Raw genomic sequence first — 19,743 nt, 5'->3', positions numbered from 1 at the left:
CACATGTTCACAATGAAAATAAACCAAGACAGTCAGATTTAAAGGTTTAAAAGTCTTTATTTGGATGCGTCCTCACAGTCGCACAGCACAGCTGTTGCAGCTGGCTGTCTGTGATATGTTCAGCCTCCACACATCACTCAGCGAGCTGAAATACACAAGACAGGGATGTTTATTAGCAACCACATACACAGACATGCCATAGCGTTACTCATGACCACACCAGAGATCACATGAGAGGGCTATGTGAGGTCATCTTCAACTGAGGATTACACCCAGTCTCTGCTAAGATTAGTTCTTGTGATGAAGCCCGCAGGCTAATTTTAATAAATACTTCCAAAGGTCACACAGTTCAGCTGTATAATGTAATATGATGAAATGCATTATGTATTTAGTCTACTAACCTTGCCGCCTTGATCGCGGGCACGAATCCGGAACTTGTTGACTTGTGTTTCGGCCATGTCAGCCCTCTCCTCTGCATCATCCAGCTCATGTTGGAGCTTCCTGTACTTAGATAGGTTGGCATTTGCCTGCTCCTCCTGCACAGAGGAGGACATCAAAGGAAAAAGTTAATGTACAGTGAACTGAAGGGGTTATTTCAATTATTTTTCCACTATATTAAACACTACGGCTATGGTCAATGTTGCAGTTAAGATGATCATTGATCACTGACAATACAATAAGCACTTAAAGAGATTACCTGAAAATGAAAATTCAGTCATTATCTACTCGCCTGCATACTGATTGAAGGTTGGGTTTATTTTGTTAGTCCATGAGACATTACCAGAGTTTCACAGGAAAACAGCATTGCAGAATTTACCAAACACTGTACTTAAATGGTGACCAGCTTTTAAACAGAAAAAATGCCTCCATACTGCTCTTCTGGCATTATCCAAGTCTAATAAAGTCCTGACATGCTGTTGGCACACCTTCACAACACACACCCAGTTCAGAGGGTGTGCATGGGCAAGTGAATGTCCCTTGTTATCCTTCTGTTCTTTTTTTTTTTCCTGAAATCTGGTCATCATTCATATCTATTATTTTGGAGATTCTGCACCGCTGTTTTCCTGTGAAACTCCAGCAGTGTTTTGTGGACTAAAAAACTAAACCTGACCTTCAATCGCAATGAGGTTGTGTAGATAATGACTGAATTTTCATTTTTGGTTGAACCATCCCTTTAACTATTTATATTGGACTCACAGCTTCTTCACTCTGTCTCTTGTAACTCTTCACTTTGGCCTGCAGCTTGTCGATGAGGTCCTGCAGCCGTGCCAGGTTCTTCTTGTCTTCCTCAGCCTGCAAACACCACAGGGAGCTTTTACCCTACCTTCAATTTGTAAAATTATAAACATGTATTCAATTATAAACATGTTCTACCTACAGACTGGTGCTTTACCTGGTAGGAGAGCTCTTTGATTCTCCTCTCATACTTGCGTACAATCTTCTGATACTCTTGGCTCTTCTTTTGCTCAGATTCCAGTTCGTTCTCCAGTTCTTTGACCTACCAGTAAAATCATAAAAATGAGCTTACAAACACAAACAGACAGTGAATACAGAAGCATTCAATTTGACTTGTTTCTCACCCTGGCCTCCAGCTTCTGGACCTGCTTCTTGCCGCCCTTGAGGGCAATCTGCTCTGCCTCGTCCAGACGCATCTGCAGATCCTTTATAGTCTGCTCCATGTTTTTCTTCATCCTCTCCAGATGGGCGCTGGTGTCCTGCTCCTTCTTCAGCTCCTCTGCCATCATGGCTGCCTACAAATTCATAGGATCACTGTTAACTGCACATTAAGAAATCTCCAACTGGACTGGAACCAACAGAAGCTTCTGACACCACTTACAGAGGACTGTATTAAAGACATGAGGTGAGCTAGTTAATTTCATCAGAGATCTGATTATAGAATATTACAAACACAGTGAAGGCTGAAAGGTTATTTTGTAGTGTAAATATCTTATATCATGCAATTCATACTTACATCAGTGATGGCCTTTTTGGCCTTCTCCTCTGCATTGCGGCACTCCTGCACAGCGTCATCCACTTCACTTGACAGCATGGACAGATCACTCTCCAGCTTCTTCTTCTGATTGATCAGTCCAGTGTTCTGGAGCAAAAGAGTCCATTTCAAGAGTCCTCTCAGGATTAAAATGTCAATTTATCTATTTTTTTAATGTTTCTTTCATTTCTAAAAATGGCAACTGCTAGCTGGGATTCAATAGAACCTAACATACCACCAGTAACCAGAGCAGCTGAACCAGTGAGTAACAAATAGCCTAGAAAAGTTCTGTGGATTATTTTCAGCCAGTGACCACAAAGATTAGCTAGCTTGGAAAATGAAACACTATTTGAAGTGATTTATTTAACATAAATGCACTGCAGCGTGGTTTGAAATTCATCTTCCTACCTGAGAGTGCAACAGGTTGACTCTCTCCGTGGCCTCAAGCAGCTCATGCTCAGCTAGCTTGCGTGCACGGTCGTTCTGCTCCAGCTGTGCCCTGAGCTCCTCCACCTCAGCAGCCAGAAGGTTGTTGCGGCGCTCCGTCACCGCTACCTGCTCCTTCAGCTCCTCGTTCTGGTGAAGAGTCTCATCAAGCTCCATCTGAATGTCCTGCAAGAAAAAGATCTCATTTAACATACTGACAATGGAGCTGGATTTATGTACTAATAGACAGAGGTGAGACCACGTCATTGTTTTGCAAGATACAAGTAAGTCTCAAGTCAAGGCAAGTAGGTCCCTTTGAATTAGACTCCTAACCGAGTCATAATGCAACAGTGAGTTTTCAGCCTCACTGATTTACAAACTTAGGCAATGGTAGCTTAACAGCTAACTATTAGTTCACTGTGTTAATATTTGCCCCAACTTACTGTTCTTTGAGCAACTTCAACAACCTTGAACAAAGTTGGGCATTATTTTTTTGTCTCTTGATTTTGCCAACTCGAGTCGAAAGTCATCAAATTTGTGACTGAAATCCTATTTGAGTTTTGTGTCCACACCTCTGCTAATTAATCGAATGCATCAGGTAAGTTCATTAACTGGCTTCTAGATGGACACACCTTGATCTGACTCTGCAGATTCCTCAGGAGTTTCTGGGACTCTGAAGCCTGCCTGTTGGCGTGGTTCAGCTGCACCTCCATCTCATTCAGGTCACCCTCCATCTTCTTCCTCAGGCGCAGTGCCTCGTTGCGAGACTTGGCCTCGGCATCCAAGGTGGCCTGCATGGACTCCACCGTTCTCTGGTGTTTACGGCTAGAGGGCAAAAGACATCATGGAGAGAAACCTTAGGAAGATGCAGTTCATATGGGGCGATGGATGGGTCAGAAGCACAGTTAGACAAAAAGAGTAATCAATTAATCTCACCGAAGGTTGTCAAGTTCCTCATCCTTCTCTGCCAGCTTCCTGTCAACGTCAGCCTTCATCTGATTGAGCTCCAGCTGGATGCGGAGAGTTTTGCTTTCTTCATGCTCTAGAGTGCCCTGAGACAAACAGACAACTAATGCTTGAAAATATTCTTAAGGTCACCTCTGCCGAAAAATTTCCCGGACTACAATAAGGAGGAAGTGAGAGAACTTATCAAATTGCTTACTTCAACTTCCTCCAGGGCAGCTTGAATCTCACTTTTCTCCATGTCCAGACCCTTCTTCATTTTCTCCAGTTCTTGGATGGTTTTTGCTCCCTGACTGATTTGATCTGACAGGTCAGCGATTTCCTCTGGGTGGGTGAGCAGCAAGAAAAACAGTTTATACTTTATATAAACTCTGAAATCCTCTGGAAATGCAACCTTCTAACTGGGTATTTGTGATGTGACCTAAGATGCCAAGTACCTTGGAGGTTCTTGTTCTCCCTCTTCATGGTTTCCAGATGATCCAGGCACTCCTCATAGGAGTTCTTTAGCTTGAAGAGCTCGGTGCTCAGGCCACGAGACTCTTTTTGAGAGGTCTCCAGCTCTGACTGGCACTCTTCATACTTCTGTCTCCACTCAGCCAGCAACTTGAGGAAAAAGGACAAATTATTTGCAGTGAAGCAAAAGTCAAAGTGTGGTATCCAATCCCATGAAGCCAACAGGTAAGAAGATAGGTACAGAAATGAGCTATCACTCAAGGATGATATTCCTTGAAGACAGCAAAAGCAGTCCTATGTAACCATTGCCATCAGCTAATACCTTGTCAAAGTTGCGTTGCTTCTTGTCCAGGGCAGCAGCTGCAGCATTGGAGCGTTCCAGGTCAATGACCAGGTCCTCGATCTCTGTCTGGAGCCGATGTTTGGTTTTCTCCAGGGAGGAACACTTGGCATTGGCAGCCTCCACGGTCTCTTCAGCCTCCTGTAGACGTGTTACCAGCTTCTTCCTAATAAGAAGCAAAAATGTTAGTGCTCACACTTTCAAATGATCAGTGTGCGTTCCATCTGATTGTTTAAGATAAAAAATACGTCTCACTCACTTGGCTTCCTCCAGCTCCTCAGTCCTCTGGATGGCATCAGTTTCATACTTTGTCCTCCACTGAGCCACCTCGGCGTTGGCCTTGGACAGAGCTCTCTGCAGTTCAGCCTTGGCCTCCTGCTCCTCTTCATACTGCTCTCTTAGAAGATCGCAGTCATGTCGAGCTGACTGCAGTGCGTGGGCCAGTGCACTCTTAGCCTTAAGAGACCAATCACAACGGTGGAGAGCTATTAGATGAGCTGGACAAACTGTGAAATTCTGCAGAGGCAGCTACCACTTTTGTAAATAACACACATTGACAAATGCTGTGATGAGGAGCTGACCTTATTCTCCTCCTCCAGCTGTTTCTTGAGCTCCTCGACATTCTGGCCAAAGGAGTTCTTGGCACGCTGGAGCTGGGAGACCATGGCTTCCCTCTCTTCAAGCTTCCTGCCCAGTTCACCTACATAGGGAGGAGAAATTGATGCCTCCATTATTAACCGGTCTGTGAAATCTGTCAGTGAGATTTATGATCAAATGACAGTTCCTTACCACTCTCAGCCTGAGCACGGGCCTTTTGGGTGTTGTTTTCATTGAGCTGCCTCTGGAGCTCATCAGCCTTGGCTTTAGCCTCGTTCATCTGGTCTTCATACAGGCGACACATCTTCTCCGCAGTGGCCTGCAGACGAGATGAAAATATTTTTGAGTGTTTGATCTAGTTTGAATCCCTACTACGATAAATCTTTTAGTGTATTTATGCACTTTTTCCCATCTACCTTTCCCTTGGAGAGCTGCTCCACAGTAGAAACCAGATCGTCAGCCTCCATCTTGGCCTCGCTCCTCTCCTTCTCCAGCTTCTGCTTGACCCGCTGCAGGCTGTCGATCTGCTCGCTCAGCTCCGCAACACTATCAGCATGCTTCTTCCGCAAGGTTGCCGTCGTGGCCTCGTGATGCAGCATGGCTTCCTCCAGGTCTCGCCGCAGCTTCAGAAAATCCGCCTCTCTCTTCTTGTTCATCTCGATCTGGGCTGAGGTGGCCCCACCAGCCTCTTCCAGGCGCTCGCTCAGCTCTTCCAGCTCACGAGCCACATCGCTACGCTGCTTCTCCACTTTGGCCCTGCAAGCCCGGTCGGCCTCCAGCTCCTCTTCCAGCTCCTCAGTACGAGCCTGGAGGAAAACAATGGTCAGTTATTCTGTCAAAGTGATCTTCATAGCTGCTCTATAACAGGTTTAGAGATTAGTTTTCACCTGTAGCTCCTTTATCTTCTTCTGGAGCTGATTGACCAAGGCTTGCTCATCTTCAATCCGTGTGCTCATCTCATTCAATTCGAAGTCTTTCCTGGTAGATATAAATATTTGTCAACCATTATTAATCAGTACATTTTCATAGCAAGATAATGTTTTCCTGTGAATAGATGGAAACGTACTTTTTCAACTTCTCGTCAAGTTGCTGCTTGTCATTCTCCAAGTCCATAACAGACTCCAAGGAGAGTTTCAGATCTCCCTCCAGCTTGCGTTTGACCCGTTCCAGGTCCATACGCAGCTTCTTCTCTTGTTCCAGTGAGCCCTCCAGCTGATTCACAGTGAAAGGTTATAAAATATTACATATGATATGTCATTGCCTGTGGACACAACAGTATATTTTTCCAGTGTTCCCTTGATAAACTCACATCATCTACTTGTTGCTCCAGCTTTAGCTTGGCTTTGGTCAGAGTGTTGACTTTGTCTTCCTCTGCCTGCAGGTCATCCAGAGTCTGCTGGTGAGCCTCCTGGAGAGCCTTCTTCTCTTTGGTCAGCTTCAGTATGGTTTCATCCAGAGCTGCCATTTCCTCAATTAAGTTCTTCACCTGAGAGCCACAGGAAGACAACATATTTGTCTCTCTGCATCAATCCACTGCACTGTGGCTCTTTCTGTGGCCTCTTAGCACCCTCTGGAGGCAACTCACTGCTCTCCCTTTTCAAGTTCCTTACCTTGTTCTCAGTGGCATGTTTCTCTTTTTCCACTTTAGCCAGAGTGATCTCCAGATCGTCAATGTCTTTCTTTAACTCAGCACACTCATCCTCGAGCTTGCGCTTCTTGGCGAGCACATTAGCGCTCATCTCCTCCTCATCCTCCAGCCTCTCCAGGAGTTCTTTTACTTTGGCCTCCAGTTGAATCTTAGTTTTAATGAGCAGGTCACAGCGGTCCTCTGCATCTGCCAGATTATCCTGCTCCTGTGGGAGACAGACAAGAGAGACAGAGTATGCGTTCAGTGCATTCATGTACTACTACAGTACAGTATCAATGAGGAGGAGTGCCACTTACTGCCTGCAGTTGTAGAGAGAGGTCATTCTTCTCTTGGATCAGGCTGACCTGCCTCTCCTCCAGCTCTTTGCGCTTGAACTCAGATTTTTCCAGAGCCTCCTTCAGCTTGGCTAGTTCCTCCTTCAGAGCAGCCAGCTCTTTCTCGGTGGTTGCGCTCCTCAGCAGAGGCTTGATTTTGAAGAAGAGCTTCATCCAGGGCCAGTGCTTGACAGCGTTGAAGGCCCGGATGTTCCACTGGATAATCATCAGAGCCTCCCTGAAAAAAGAACGAAATTAAAGGAGGTGATGGAAGAGAGAGGATTTTTCTACCACATTTCTTTCCCTGTCGGGTTGAAAACAAATTTAAAATAGTGCTCTACCATTATTTCCTAATCAGGTACACCTGTACCCCAGGAGGTACTTCCACAGTTGTATGTGAAAATACTGTGGAGAATATTAACTAATCTGAATAAAAGACTAATTTATGATTCGATTTAAGAATAGGCTATATATCTACATTTTGATTAGGCTGAAAAAACTGAACCTGCATTTTGGGATTGAGAATCTGTGAAAACTGGTTAAAATGTAGGTCTAACCAGTTAGCTAAAAGTAAGCAGAAAAAGGTTGAAAACAGCTAAAAGTAATAAAAAACAAACAAACAAATATTTAGCCAAAAATGTTTGGTAACTGGTAAGTTAAAAGAAGTAAATAAATATAAAATATATATATATATATGAAACCAAAATGTTTACTTAAAAAGAACAGATAAACAGTTTAAGGAGTTAGTTAAAAGTAACCAATAATGTTTGAAATATTTAGCTAAAAATAACAAATCTGTTGAAATAGCAAAACATAATAGGTTAACAGTTTGAAAACTACTAGTACTGTAGCATATGAAACAATGGCTGAAGTATTGATAAACAGTTGTAATAGTTAGCTCAAAGTAATGGAAATAACTCAGACTACTCTATATAACAATAATTGACGCAGTTAGCTAAAGTAACTGATAAAAGCTGAAATAGTTAGCTACAAGTCATGGAAAAAATATTAAAATATTCAGCAAAAAGTAACAGATAACCAGATAGTTTGAAGTAACGAACAAACATTTTAAATAGTTACAAGTACAGTATGAAACCATGTTTGAAGTAGTTAGCTAAAGTATTCAATAAACAGTTAAAAGTCATGGATAAATGGTTTAAATATTGAACTTAAAGTAACAGATAACCAGTTAGCTAAAAGTAATAAATAAACCATTTCTATATATAAAACATTGGTTGAAGTAGTTAGCTAAAGTATTCATTAAACAATAAAAAAAAAAATAGTGTAAAGTCATGGTTAATGACATGTCACTAATGCAACAAATGCAAATTTGACCAAACCCACCTAAATAATGACAGTTTAACTGCATGACAAAGCATTTATGAATTCATTATGTTAAAATAACTTTCAGTTAGTCAGTATTAAACTAACTGAAACTTTCTTTTGTAACATCACTAGTGGTGGTTACTGATGAAGGAATACTTGAGCTCATCTGACAGGGCTGTGGGTGCATCAGACACAAGGTTAGGAACCACTGATGTAACCTACGGCGTTTTAAAAGCAGCAGAAGTGAAGTTCAGGTCAAGTAAAGAGAAGAAGGTCAAAAAGATTTATCCGGGAGTTCCCCGTCTATTTATTCAGTTACTTCTCCTTGGTACTTAATTTTTGGCACTAATCCTGCAACCATCCACTCCCCTGTATCTAATCATACACCAAGAGATGCAACATGAAATCATACACCTAATGCTGCTTTTGATGTTTCATGTCTGTGACCAAACAGGGTTACCAGATTGATTTAGTCTCAGAAGAATGGCGTCGCGCAGCCCTAAATATGGACCCTGAGCAGACCGGTCAAGGACTTCTTGTCACTGTTTCGAGGGTGAGTTTTAGTGAGCATGCACACGCCGGGGTGGGAGGTGACTGGCTGAGGGTGGGGGGAGCTGATTACATTTTTGACATGACTCCATGCCGAGTGCCTCTCAAAGGTGAGCGTCTGTGTTTATTTAGAAACTAAAGCCCTCTGTCCGACGGCCGACTTAAATCCTCTGTCACCCGCCACATATCCCACCAATGCACTCACTTAGAAGTACAGGCGCCGCGGACAAAAGGGGCCAGGGGCCATCAGGCACGGAGGGGGCTGGGGGTTGTATTTTTAGGGAGGGCCCGAGCAGCTGCCACTTGACACATGTCGCCACCTGGCTCTGAGGACACCGTCAGCATTGTTTTAATTTAGAGAGAGTGGATAGAGAGAATAGCCGGAGACCTGAAAGAGGGGTGCGTGTGTGTGAGGGGAAGGATGGAGCCCTTATTAACAGAAGGGCCACACACATGCCTGGTAACCATACAAGGGCAAGCACACGCCTCACACACGCCGATAACACTGCCCTTGCATGCCATACATACTAGAGCGAGGGAGTGAACACTAAGGTATAGTGTATCACAAGCTGAAAGGCTCACAGCTGATCGTGTTGCTATTGAACCTGTTCAGAGGAGCAACTGTTGGGGAGAGGTCTTTTTTTTTGTGCCCATGTCTTCACCTTCCTGTGAGGTATTAAGTTCAAAGGCTTTCCTGTGCTTATGAATACATTTAGGTTCAATAAAATGTGTTTTTATTGACAAAAGGGGTCCTTTTACCTCCTTTCCATCATCTTCTGCAGCTCTATCCTCATGATTTTACCACGAGCAGCTGCCTGCAGCAACGTCAGGACTTTGGCTAAACGTTCATCCCTCAACTCCTCGAGATGACCCAGCAGGCCCGCCTTGAAGAACACCTACACCACATGAAGAATATAAAATGAAACACTGACTGTAAATGATCCTGCTTACTGCACAGCTGCTTACTAAAAAAAAACGGACACAAAATATTAATTGAAATTTATTTAAAAGTGATTTTATTGCTCCTCCAGCATGAGTGATCAGAATTGCGTCCACGCAATAATGGTGCCTGACATTCTGTTATTCACAGAAATGGTCTGCTATTCAGAAACACCAGACCTTAGAATGCCATAACTGACCAATCAGAATCAAATATTTAACAAAAACATGTCAAAATAACACAATGAAATCATGAAAAGTGAGAATTAGATTCAGAAATTATCACACGGACATAAAAAATACCATCACACTATGCTTCCATTTTTTTAAAACAATTTTTAATAACCATACAGGGCATGCTGGTTGATTATTTTGCCATTCACAACCCTGCATTACACAAGCTGCTGCCTCCTACCTTTGTATGTCCAAATCTATACTGGTTGTGGTCGATGTCCAAGGAGGCCAGGAGCTTCTCTGCAGCTTTCCTGCTGTCCACAAACTTATCATCTGGGATGGCATGGGGGTTTAGGATGCGGTAGCTGGATAAATGAATAAAAGAGTCTTTCAGGACTGATTATCGCTATGATTCAAAGTCCAAGAGTATCCAAAGAGGAGTCTGAATGTGATCTGTACCGCTGTTTGAATTCAGCATAGAGGATGCGGTTGGGAAATCCCTTCCTGCAGATCCTGATGCCTTCTAGCACACCGTTGCAGCGGAGCTGGTGCAGCACCAAAAATGGATCTATGATCCCTGCGCAGAACAGGTTTCAAACATGAGCCCATAGTCTCATTTGCATAACTTCTGATAATATGTGACGATTGTGCCATGTGTTACCTGGAGTCTTAGTCTCATTTGGGATGATGCAGCGAACAAAGTGAGGCTGGGTGCTGCGGAGGTTGGTCATCAGCTTATTCAGATTTTCCTGGAGGAAAGGAGAAACAAGTTAAATGAGTAAATAAAAATGACTGCTCTACGTTTAACACATCAGTCTGTACGAAAAACAACAACAGTCCCTTCATGGACGTGGACGTGTTGATCACATCCTTGATGTAAAGGAGAGAGGAGCCAGCACAGACTTAAAGTGATGTTCATGTGATCATTGCCCTAAACATCACTGCAAGTCTTAACTGCCTCCGTCCCAGCTGTCCAGTGATGCCCACAAGTTCTCACAGTACACAAAACATTGAAGGCTATTTGGAACAACCTGTCTGTCTACATCCAAATGCATCAGTAAGAGACCATTTCACCTGCTGGTGTCAGTCTCACCTTATGAAGCTGAGACACAGTCTGGAAAGAGGCTGCCTTCTTCCTCTTCTCCTTGAGTCCAGACTTGTGTTCGGATGCTGCGAGGGAATTAGCAGAGTGATTAAAATGACTGCCTCGAGGTGTCCCCTGTATGCTTTAGTGTGAACGTAAAGAAACAATAAGGCTCTCAGAACCAATACTTGTGGTACACCACATTATGTAAAATGTATTTGAAGCACTTTAGTATCTTTTGTTTACTGTACCTGCGTCTGAGCTGACATAATTCTCGTATAGAGAAGCTAGCAGCTTGTTGGAGGACTTCTGGAAACATGCCACCACCGTCTCATTCAGTGGGTCTTTATTTTTATCCAGCCAGCCGAAAATGTTATACGGTACCTGTAGAAAACAGCACGGACATCTGAATTATTGAAGTCTGTGTGGCAGAAATTTGTAGGCATATCTCTGGGCTTTAGTGAGAATGCACTTACCACCCCAGCATAGTGCACCAGCTCAAAATGGGCCTCGTACTTGCGTTTCTTGTCAGGCCGCGGCTTTTGGAAATTAGGCGACTTGCCAATGTGGTTATCGTACAGCTTGGCTTTAAAGCTGTTGTCTGTGGCCTTTGGGAACATGCACTCCTCTTCAAGGATGGACATGATGCCCATTGGCTGGTGGAAGAACGGAGTGTTAGATACTCCAATACAGCAAATTTATGATTAACTTGATCCATTGTGGAGGACACGCTTTTGTTACCTTTTCAATGAGATCAATGCAAGCTTGAAGGTCCAGCCCAAAGTCAATGAAGGTCCATTCGATTCCCTCCCGCTTGTACTCCTCCTGCTCCAGGATGAACATGTGGTGGTTGAAAAACTGTTGCAGTTTCTCATTTGTGAAGTTGATGCACAGCTGCTCGAAGCTGTTGAGCTACGATGAAAGAGGAACAGGTGTTCAGAGGAAGCGTTAGAAATGAACAGCATGAAAAACACAAGAACATCTTATGGAGATTCATCCTGCAGTACAGTTAAATCTTCACACGGGGAAAAGTTGAGGCACAAACTGAGCACCTTTTGATTTTAAACTAAAATATGATCAGAAAAAAAGAAAACCAGTTTGATGGTGACAGATTTGAATAAATTTAAGTTTAATGGATCAACTTACATCAAAGATCTCAAACCCGGCAATGTCCAGGACTCCTATGAAGTACTGGCGAGGCAGGGAGGTGTACAGGGTACGGTTGATGCGTCCCACGAGCCATTTGAACATGCGGTCATACGTGGCTTTGGCCAGAGCACCAACAGCGTAGGTAACCTACCGCACCCACGCACAAACACATACACACAGACACACACACACACAGGTGGAATACAGCTGTCATTCACATGGACAGCCTCTGTTGCTTGGATACCAGATCCTAGTGCGTGTGAAGTGGTAAGTGTATTGATCGACTGAGGATTAAGAAGCTGTCCCTAATCAGCATACTAGTCATACAGCAGAATGAGGTGAAGCTGAATGTTTCCTTTCAGACTGCAGTTCTGCTTTTATATATCTGATATATTGATCAATTGGTTGATCAGTTGTACTGCATTTCCACTTAATATCACAGAAAAATGATCTCTTTCATACTGTTAAAATGATTAAATGGGTTCCTCCTGTAGCTCAGGTGGTAGAGCACAGGCCTCATGTATAGAGGCTATCAGCCCTCTACAGTGACCACCGGCCCGTTTGCTGCATGTCATCCCCTCTCTCTACCCCACTTCCTGTCATATTTTCAGCTGTCACCTATCAAATAGAGGCCAAAAGCCCCAAGAATAATGAAACAGAATATTTAATCACCTCACCTGTTCGACATTCTGTCCCTTCACCACATACTCGTTCCCCACCTTCACTCTTGGGTGGAGGAGGCCCTTGATGAGGTCAGCTGAACTGACTCCCATCAGGTACGAGGCCTTGTCTGCACCTGGTGACCAAACATGACAAATATCACAAATCTGCTCTTAAATCAAACTGTTGTTTTCTTGCCAAATGTCTCATTACTGATTCTCACTTTCAGTGCCGTCGGCCTCCGCCTGCTCCTCACGCTGCTTCTGCTTGAATTTCATGTTGCCAAAGTGCATGATGGCTCCAACTATTTTATAGCAGCCATACTTCTCCTCGGGCAGGAAGCCAAGGATGTCCATGGCGTGCTGTAAAGAAGCCAAGAAAAGTCATCTCACAACTTCCCAAATCTACTAAGTGTGCTTTGTTGAATTTCTCTCCATAGGTGGTGAAAATAAAAGCTCTTACATCGGTGGCCATCAGCTCCTGTCCGTCATCGAGGTTCTCCACGGTGGTCACACCCTGAGAGCAGAAGTGGTAGTCGTACGGGTTGGAGGACACCAGCAGCATGTCTGGAACAAAGAGTTCACAGCGTCACATCACAGTCCTGCAGTTAAGTTTTTAAAAAGTGAAAAAGTAAAACTAGGTGTGAAAAAACATTTTAGTTAACTGAAAGAAAAAATAAAAATAAAACTTCACAAAAAAGAAAACTAACTGAAAAAAGTAATATTGTGTAATTAAAAAACTAACTAAAATAAAATACATATATAATAATAAAATATATAAGGTTACCTTTGCCATGACTGAGTCAACTGCCTTTACAAAGTGTTGTGTTCTTATGTATTGTGAACTTCTTAAATCTTGCTCTGACAAATACCCCCATATCACAATAAAAAACAAAATAAATATAATGAACACTAAAAAAAAAAAACTACTACTAAAACTAAACATTTTTAAACAATAAAAACTAAACTGAGACAAGCAAAGCCACTGAAACTGAATTTAAAACTAAAATTAAGAATGAAGCAAAAATAAAAACTAATCAAAAATATTCTGTCCTGCAGCAGCACACAGTAAAATATCCAAAACAGCCAGAGAGACTAACCAAACAGTTCTGGTTTCTTCTGCGACATGATCTGGTAGTAGATGTGGTAGCTCCTCTCACCAGGCTGCTGAAATATCACTCTGGATTTTTCCAGAAGATCTGAAAATCAGAAAGAAGACTAGTAACATGTTCATATTAGACATGAAACAACAAAAGAAAAACATGACGGATACAGTGTTTGACTCACATATATCGATATCAGCCGAGGCTAGTTTGCCAGTAGGTCCAAAGTGGATCCTGATGAACTTGCCCTGTGTGGAAAATGAACAAAATATCTATGTAATAAATGCTCCAGAAAACAACCAACAAATAGCATATGAATTTATGTACAGTATACTATCAGCAGGGGATTTTCTAGGTACTCACAAAACGGGATGAGTTGTCATTCCTTAGCGTTTTGGCGTTACCAAACGCTTCCATGGCAGGGTTTGCCTCAATGATCTGATCCTCCAGAGTCCCCTGGGAGAGAAAAGTAAAATGTAAAGACGGCCAGTCACATTATTTTTACAATTTGCAGTTTATTTTATTTTTTTTTTCTTGTTAATACAGAAGATTAATCGGGTCAGGCATTAGGGAAAAAAATAAGAGGAGTAATTTTTATTTTGGAATTTTGCATTTTGAGTATAAAGTTGAAAAGTTGAGAACAGAGACGAAATGTTGAGATGAAATGTTGAGAATAAAGTCATAATTTCAGGCTGAACTTTAAGTAATGAAGTCGCAATCTCATCTCGAAATTTTGAGAATGAAGTTGAAATGCTGCACTGAAATTTCAGGTATAAAGTCGAAATGTTCAATTTAAAGTCGAAATGTTGAGCTGAAATGTTGCATATAAAGACAAAATGTTGATTTGAAATGTAGAGAATTAGGTCAAATTGTTTAGAATAAAGTCTAAATATAATTTCAACTTTTCTCTCAACATTTCGACTTAATTCTTGAAATGGAAAATCAAAAAAATCATCCTCCTCTCTTTTTCCCCTTAATGTGGCCCTAATGCTCTGTCGTAAGTCCTTATTGTTAAACATAATATGGCTGCGTTATTTTTTCTGCAGCTTAAACTCACCCCTGTTTTAGTGGCAGGACCTTGCTGCAAAAGAAAAAAGTGAGACGCCTGTGAGAGTCGTATCATACATACATCATACAGTTTAATAATGCTTTCACAACCAAAGGGGAACACCATAACCAACTGGAAAATTAGATACTGGTTATTAACACTGGTAAAAAAAACAATGGCCACCGTGTTTTATATGATGAAGTGTGGTGAACGCAGGGGAGAAAAAGGAGGGAAAAATGAACATAAAACAACACATAAAAGTCAAAAGCAAAACTCAAAGCAAGGGGGAAAATCTGGAGCAAAAATAAAAGAAGAGACATGGAAAAGGGAAAGAAAAATAGTGTAAAAAGTCAATAAGAAAGCAGAGTAAAGTGGCTGAAGGGGCAACACAACACATGAGGGTGAAGACATGAATGTAATCAGTTCTCACATTCACCATTTTGACAGTGAGGAAAATGTATGGGGACGGTTTAAAGGGAATACACTGAAGGATTCCTGGGACCAAAAAATAATGAAGAAAATAAAAATAAGATACAGCAAAAAAAAAAAAAAAAAAAAAAAAAAAAAGCTGGGAAACAAAAATACAGGTTGCCACATCAGCCTTACTCCTTTTTTAGCAGGTGTGTCCCCAAGAGCTGCCACAATGGCAAAATACTGAATGACACGTTTCGTGTTGACAGTTTTGCCAGCACCGGATTCTCCGCTATAGGAGTGTGAAAAAATAACAAAGTGTACATACACACAACAGGTAAAAACTGGTCACAAAACTGGTAACGGTAGTGTAAATCTAAATAATTACACTGCATGTTATAAAACAGAAGGAAAAAGAAAAAAGTGAGGAACATATTTCAGTAAAAGACAAAAAAAAGGAGGAAAAAATATCAAATGTTTAAGGTGGTTGCGAGTGTATGGTCTACATGTTATATGGCTGCTCATACAGTTAAAATCTGTCTGCTTCTTTGTAAATTTGTGACTGAAGCGGGACAATAAAAGTATGAATTTGAAGATACTTACGTAATGAGCATGGACTGGTTCTCCCGATCTGATAAGGAGAAAATAACACGCGGCATATGATGAGTATGTGTGTTTATATTTGGTATATGTATCAGTGCATATATATGCTGTTCTAATACTTCGGTGAATGGGAATACTCACTACGCAGCATGTCATTATACGCATTGTCTGCGATGGAGTAGATGTGCGGCGGAGCCTCAGAGCGGCGTTTGCCTTTGTAGGCAGCGACCACAGGGGCTGTGTAGACGGGCAGCCATTTGTATGGATTCACCGTCACACAGAAGAGCCCGGAGTAGGTCTGAGGAAACAGGACATGACACCATATTCACCCACTATTACACTGGTTCTCAAATCATGATTAAAAAAAATTATTTATTTATTTACATACAACAACAAGTGATTTTTTAAAAAGTTAAAGTAGTTCATAGATTTATATAATCTAATAATCTGTAATTCTTACTAAATATATATATTGGGGTGAAGTGATTCTGGACCTGATGATAGCTGTGATATTTTAAAAACTAAATATTGATAGATATGTAAATAACTGTTTATATCGCTTTTTAAAGAAAATTTTACCCTATATTTATCATTCTTTTCGTAATTCAATTAATTACTTGTATTGTATGTGCGTGTAGCATGAAGGAACTACAACTCTCATTTTGTTGTGCAACCGTGTTGTATAATGATAATAAATTATCTTGATAATATTCTGTAAATAAACCAGCGCCTCTTAAACTTACTGTTTGCTCTAAAATGATTTCTGTTTCTTTACGTTCTCACTTTGTCCCCCCAACACACACACACACACACACACACACACACACACACACACCTTTTCACTATCTATTTTTTTTGTAACTGCACTTTTTGTAGCTTTTGTACAGTTACGCTCACTATCTCTCCACCTCCCTTGACTGTAATTCATATGCCAAAAAAGAGACAAAAAAACACTCATTTAAATTATACCATTAGTTTTTCCTCAAATTTTTATTGATATTGTGATAATATCGTTATTGTAAATTGTTTTGACCACGATAATTATGTAGTGAAACTCTGATACTTTGACAGCCCAATACATATGTATATAAATCTTCCTCACGCTAGTCAAGCACACACCAGTCACCCATTAATGCTGGAAACAGGCACTCTATTCTATGTTGAGATGGCGTAAATATTTTTAATACATGTTTTATATCTTTCTAATACATTTTTGCTCGTGGTCATGTGCTAAAGAAAGACCCTGGTATATTTTCTATCTTGTGAGGGGCAAAGAGAAAAATTGAGAACCTCTGACTTATAATGCCTCACCTCAAGTTAAACTGACCAGGTATCACTCACAGGTTGACATTGCTCAGGCTCACAGTTGAATTGTGTTATTTAATCTGGATGATCATGAGGCCTCTGAAAGGAACATAGAAACATGGGAGAGGGGAAGTACCATCAGTGCGTGACGGAGTACTCACATAGATCATCCAGGCGGAGTAACGTCTGCGCAGGTTGTACAGCACAGAGGCCTCATTGAGGTGTGTCAGCATGGCCATGTCTTCAATCATGTCATACTTAGGAGGGTTCATCTGCTGGATGTCTCCGTCCTTCACTGTCAGAGTCTGAGGTGATGGACACAGACAGATATGAGAAGACAAACATGAGATTGTATTGTGTATATATATATTTTTTGTTTGTTTTATTACTGCAAGTAAAGGGACAAGCACGTACCCTCCCATCTTTGGTTTCAACAATGACTTTGTCACCGCTGAGCTCCTTGATCTCGATCTCGATGTACGCCTCTTTTTCATCAGGGATCCAGGCCTTCTTCTTACCTACAGTAACAGTACCGGACAGAAGTTAGAAAGCTCTCCATAATACAAATATTGGCAGAGACAGTCAAAACAGCAGATGAACAAAATACATGAAATCATCACTAGACACATTACACAGCTTAGTCTAAGTGGTAGAAATACTCATCTCAGCATGCGTCTTATTGTAGAACTTCTTTTCTTTTTTCTTTTCTTTTTTTTTTTTTTTTAAAAAAAACAACTTTTTATTTAGTTTTTCATTTTTTTTTACACAGCAAAACATTTCTTGTTATAGGACTTCATAAAAATGAAAACCAGCAAAATAAATAAATAAAAACTGATCAAATAAATGATGAATAAATGATGAATAAGTTATTTTAAATCTTTATTATACTGTATAGCACCTTTAAAACACAAAATTACAACAAGATAATGATAAATCATTGCATTTTACTTTTAAACAGTTAAGTGATATTGTGAAATTATCTCAAAGTAAGTTCAGTTTTTTTCATGCTTCAACATATTGTTCTTTAAAACGCTGCATAAAACTCGCACCATTTTTCCTTATTTAAAAACAGATATGAACATTAATTCAGTCATTTATATGAATTTAATGTTTTATCAAAGTTGAATTGATTTCTACTAATATTATTATATTCAATGTGATTTGCCCTTTAAGGTTCTGTTTTATTGAACTCTCCTTATTAGGCCTTACCGTCAAAAGCGACAGTGTGCGCCGTCAGCAGCTCCAGTTCAGATTTGCGTAAAAACGGTGCAGCCTCCCCGAACTCCTTCATATCGTAGCGCGACATGGTGGCAGCTCCTCACCGGAATGGCCCCCCAAAACTGGACCACCAGTGAGACAGACGAGGTGAGGAAGTCCTTTGGCAAGAAAACAAAGCTTTGCGTTAAAGGGGTCAGTAGTTATTTATATGTTCAAGCTGTCAACTTCAGCCTTCCTCTGCTTGTGCGTAAAGAGCGCAAATCCACCCTCACCACCTGAGAACAAAAATAAAGAAACGTACAGCGCGTTGACTGACACGTGTCAGCGAAGGGACACAGTATTACTACACTTATTTAAGTTAAATTGTGGCTCTAAAAGACGCTTTAAAGGGCAGCCAACCCGCGCGTAAAATGCGTAATGAACGACCTACCAAACAAAGGCACAAAGTTGTCCAGTGACCTCAGGACGACCACAACCAAATAACAGCCTGGTGGTGAGATGTGCCCTCCTTTATACTGTGCTCCTCAAGGTCACGGTCAGTGCACATTTGTCCCTCATTAGCATATGCCACCTCCTCCGACGCCTATTGGTGCCGAGCGCCTGTCTCAATTGACACAAAAGGAAAGCTACGTTTTTGTCATTGCGCTAAACCCAAGCCGGCTATTTTTGTATCCCAGTTATTTTATGCACTGTACACACTGCGAGGGAGTGGGAGAGAGTTGCATTAGGAGCATCCCTGTAGGGGGGATTTTTTTCACTCTGTAGATCGTGAAGGGCAGTGCATCATTGCCTCTACCAGGACATTGTTTGTGTCTACACGGAAAAGGAAAAACTGGGAATTGAAATTAACATTTTCAGGAAAACCTCTAAATTATATGCATTGAATATCAAACGGAAATATATTCATCTCTAGTTTGGTTATTGTTTTTATCTACCCTCAACCTCTTGATAAACTCTTGACACTTTAGGTGACAGTGCTACTTATGAACTCATGTTGCTCTTAAGTAATAGCCCTGCAGCTTTTGTGTTGTTAAGTGCCAGCAGTGATGTTTGCTATTGTGTGTGGCCACAGAGGATGCAACCTTAGAAGAGATTATTTCAGGAGTGGCGTGGCATTAAACATGCTACTATAAATACACAACATTATATTAATAGACAGAAACATGGCGTGTGCGTGGCTTCTACCACACAATAAAGTGTCTTGTATGAATTTAAAAGCAATAAATGTTGAGTGATGATTTAACTGAGATATCTAATTAAAGATTCTAAATGTAGTTTTAGTTTTTCAGATTGTTTCTATGAAGCTGCAGCCAGGAATATCTAGAGCTTTAGCACCTTTGGCCTCAGATGAAAACATGAAGTAGGCCTATTTTACTGGCTATCCTCTGCTCTGATAGCACAGTGTGTGATATTGTCACACGTAGTTGCTGTTATTTTGTGTATC

At 41.2% G+C, this 19,743-nt stretch overlaps 1 protein-coding gene across 1 annotated transcript; it reads right to left on the bottom strand.

Annotated features, from left to right (window-relative positions):
- Positions 1-157: 157 nt before the first annotated feature.
- On the bottom strand, positions 158-18,804 carry myh7ba (myosin, heavy chain 7B, cardiac muscle, beta a). Its single transcript, XM_084728438.1, has 43 exons — positions 18,730-18,804; positions 18,291-18,457; positions 17,496-17,599; positions 17,243-17,386; positions 15,918-16,074; positions 15,777-15,804; positions 15,369-15,465; positions 14,772-14,795; positions 14,078-14,170; positions 13,899-13,962; positions 13,712-13,810; positions 13,075-13,178; positions 12,836-12,974; positions 12,630-12,748; positions 11,950-12,099; positions 11,545-11,715; positions 11,280-11,459; positions 11,055-11,187; positions 10,813-10,889; positions 10,381-10,468; positions 10,179-10,296; positions 9,961-10,084; positions 9,366-9,502; positions 6,714-6,969; positions 6,380-6,622; positions 6,079-6,255; positions 5,836-5,981; positions 5,657-5,747; positions 5,186-5,575; positions 4,962-5,088; positions 4,754-4,872; positions 4,432-4,628; positions 4,155-4,338; positions 3,817-3,982; positions 3,579-3,703; positions 3,353-3,468; positions 3,049-3,241; positions 2,399-2,602; positions 1,973-2,098; positions 1,581-1,751; positions 1,394-1,498; positions 1,198-1,293; positions 158-536 (listed from the first exon to the last, which is right to left on the bottom strand). Exons 2-43 carry the CDS (start codon positions 18,385-18,387, stop codon positions 381-383), a joined length of 5,835 nt encoding a protein of 1,944 aa, XP_084584564.1. The 5' UTR covers positions 18,388-18,457; positions 18,730-18,804; the 3' UTR covers positions 158-380.
- Positions 18,805-19,743: the final 939 nt, after the last annotated feature.

Source organism: Lutjanus erythropterus, chromosome 2, assembly GCF_056507025.1.
Source record: "Lutjanus erythropterus isolate fLutEry1 chromosome 2, fLutEry1.hap2, whole genome shotgun sequence".
Taxonomy (NCBI): Eukaryota; Metazoa; Chordata; class Actinopteri; order Lutjaniformes; family Lutjanidae; genus Lutjanus; species Lutjanus erythropterus.
The sequence above is the reverse complement of the archived record's forward strand: the minus strand, read 5'-3'. Positions and strand labels throughout refer to the sequence as shown.

Bases quoted from the DNA above. Each gene is read 5' to 3' on its own strand.
- myh7ba (XM_084728438.1), bottom strand. From the start codon at position 18,387: ATGTCGCGCTACGATATGAAGGAGTTCGGGGAGGCTGCACCGTTTTTA. The intron at 12,975-13,074 runs GTAAGAGCTTTT...GCTTCTTTACAG, and splicing joins AGGAGCTGATGGCCACCGAT to CACGCCATGGACATCCTTGG. The intron at 3,242-3,352 runs GTGAGATTAATT...TTTGCCCTCTAG, and splicing joins GAGGAACTTGACAACCTTCG to CCGTAAACACCAGAGAACGG.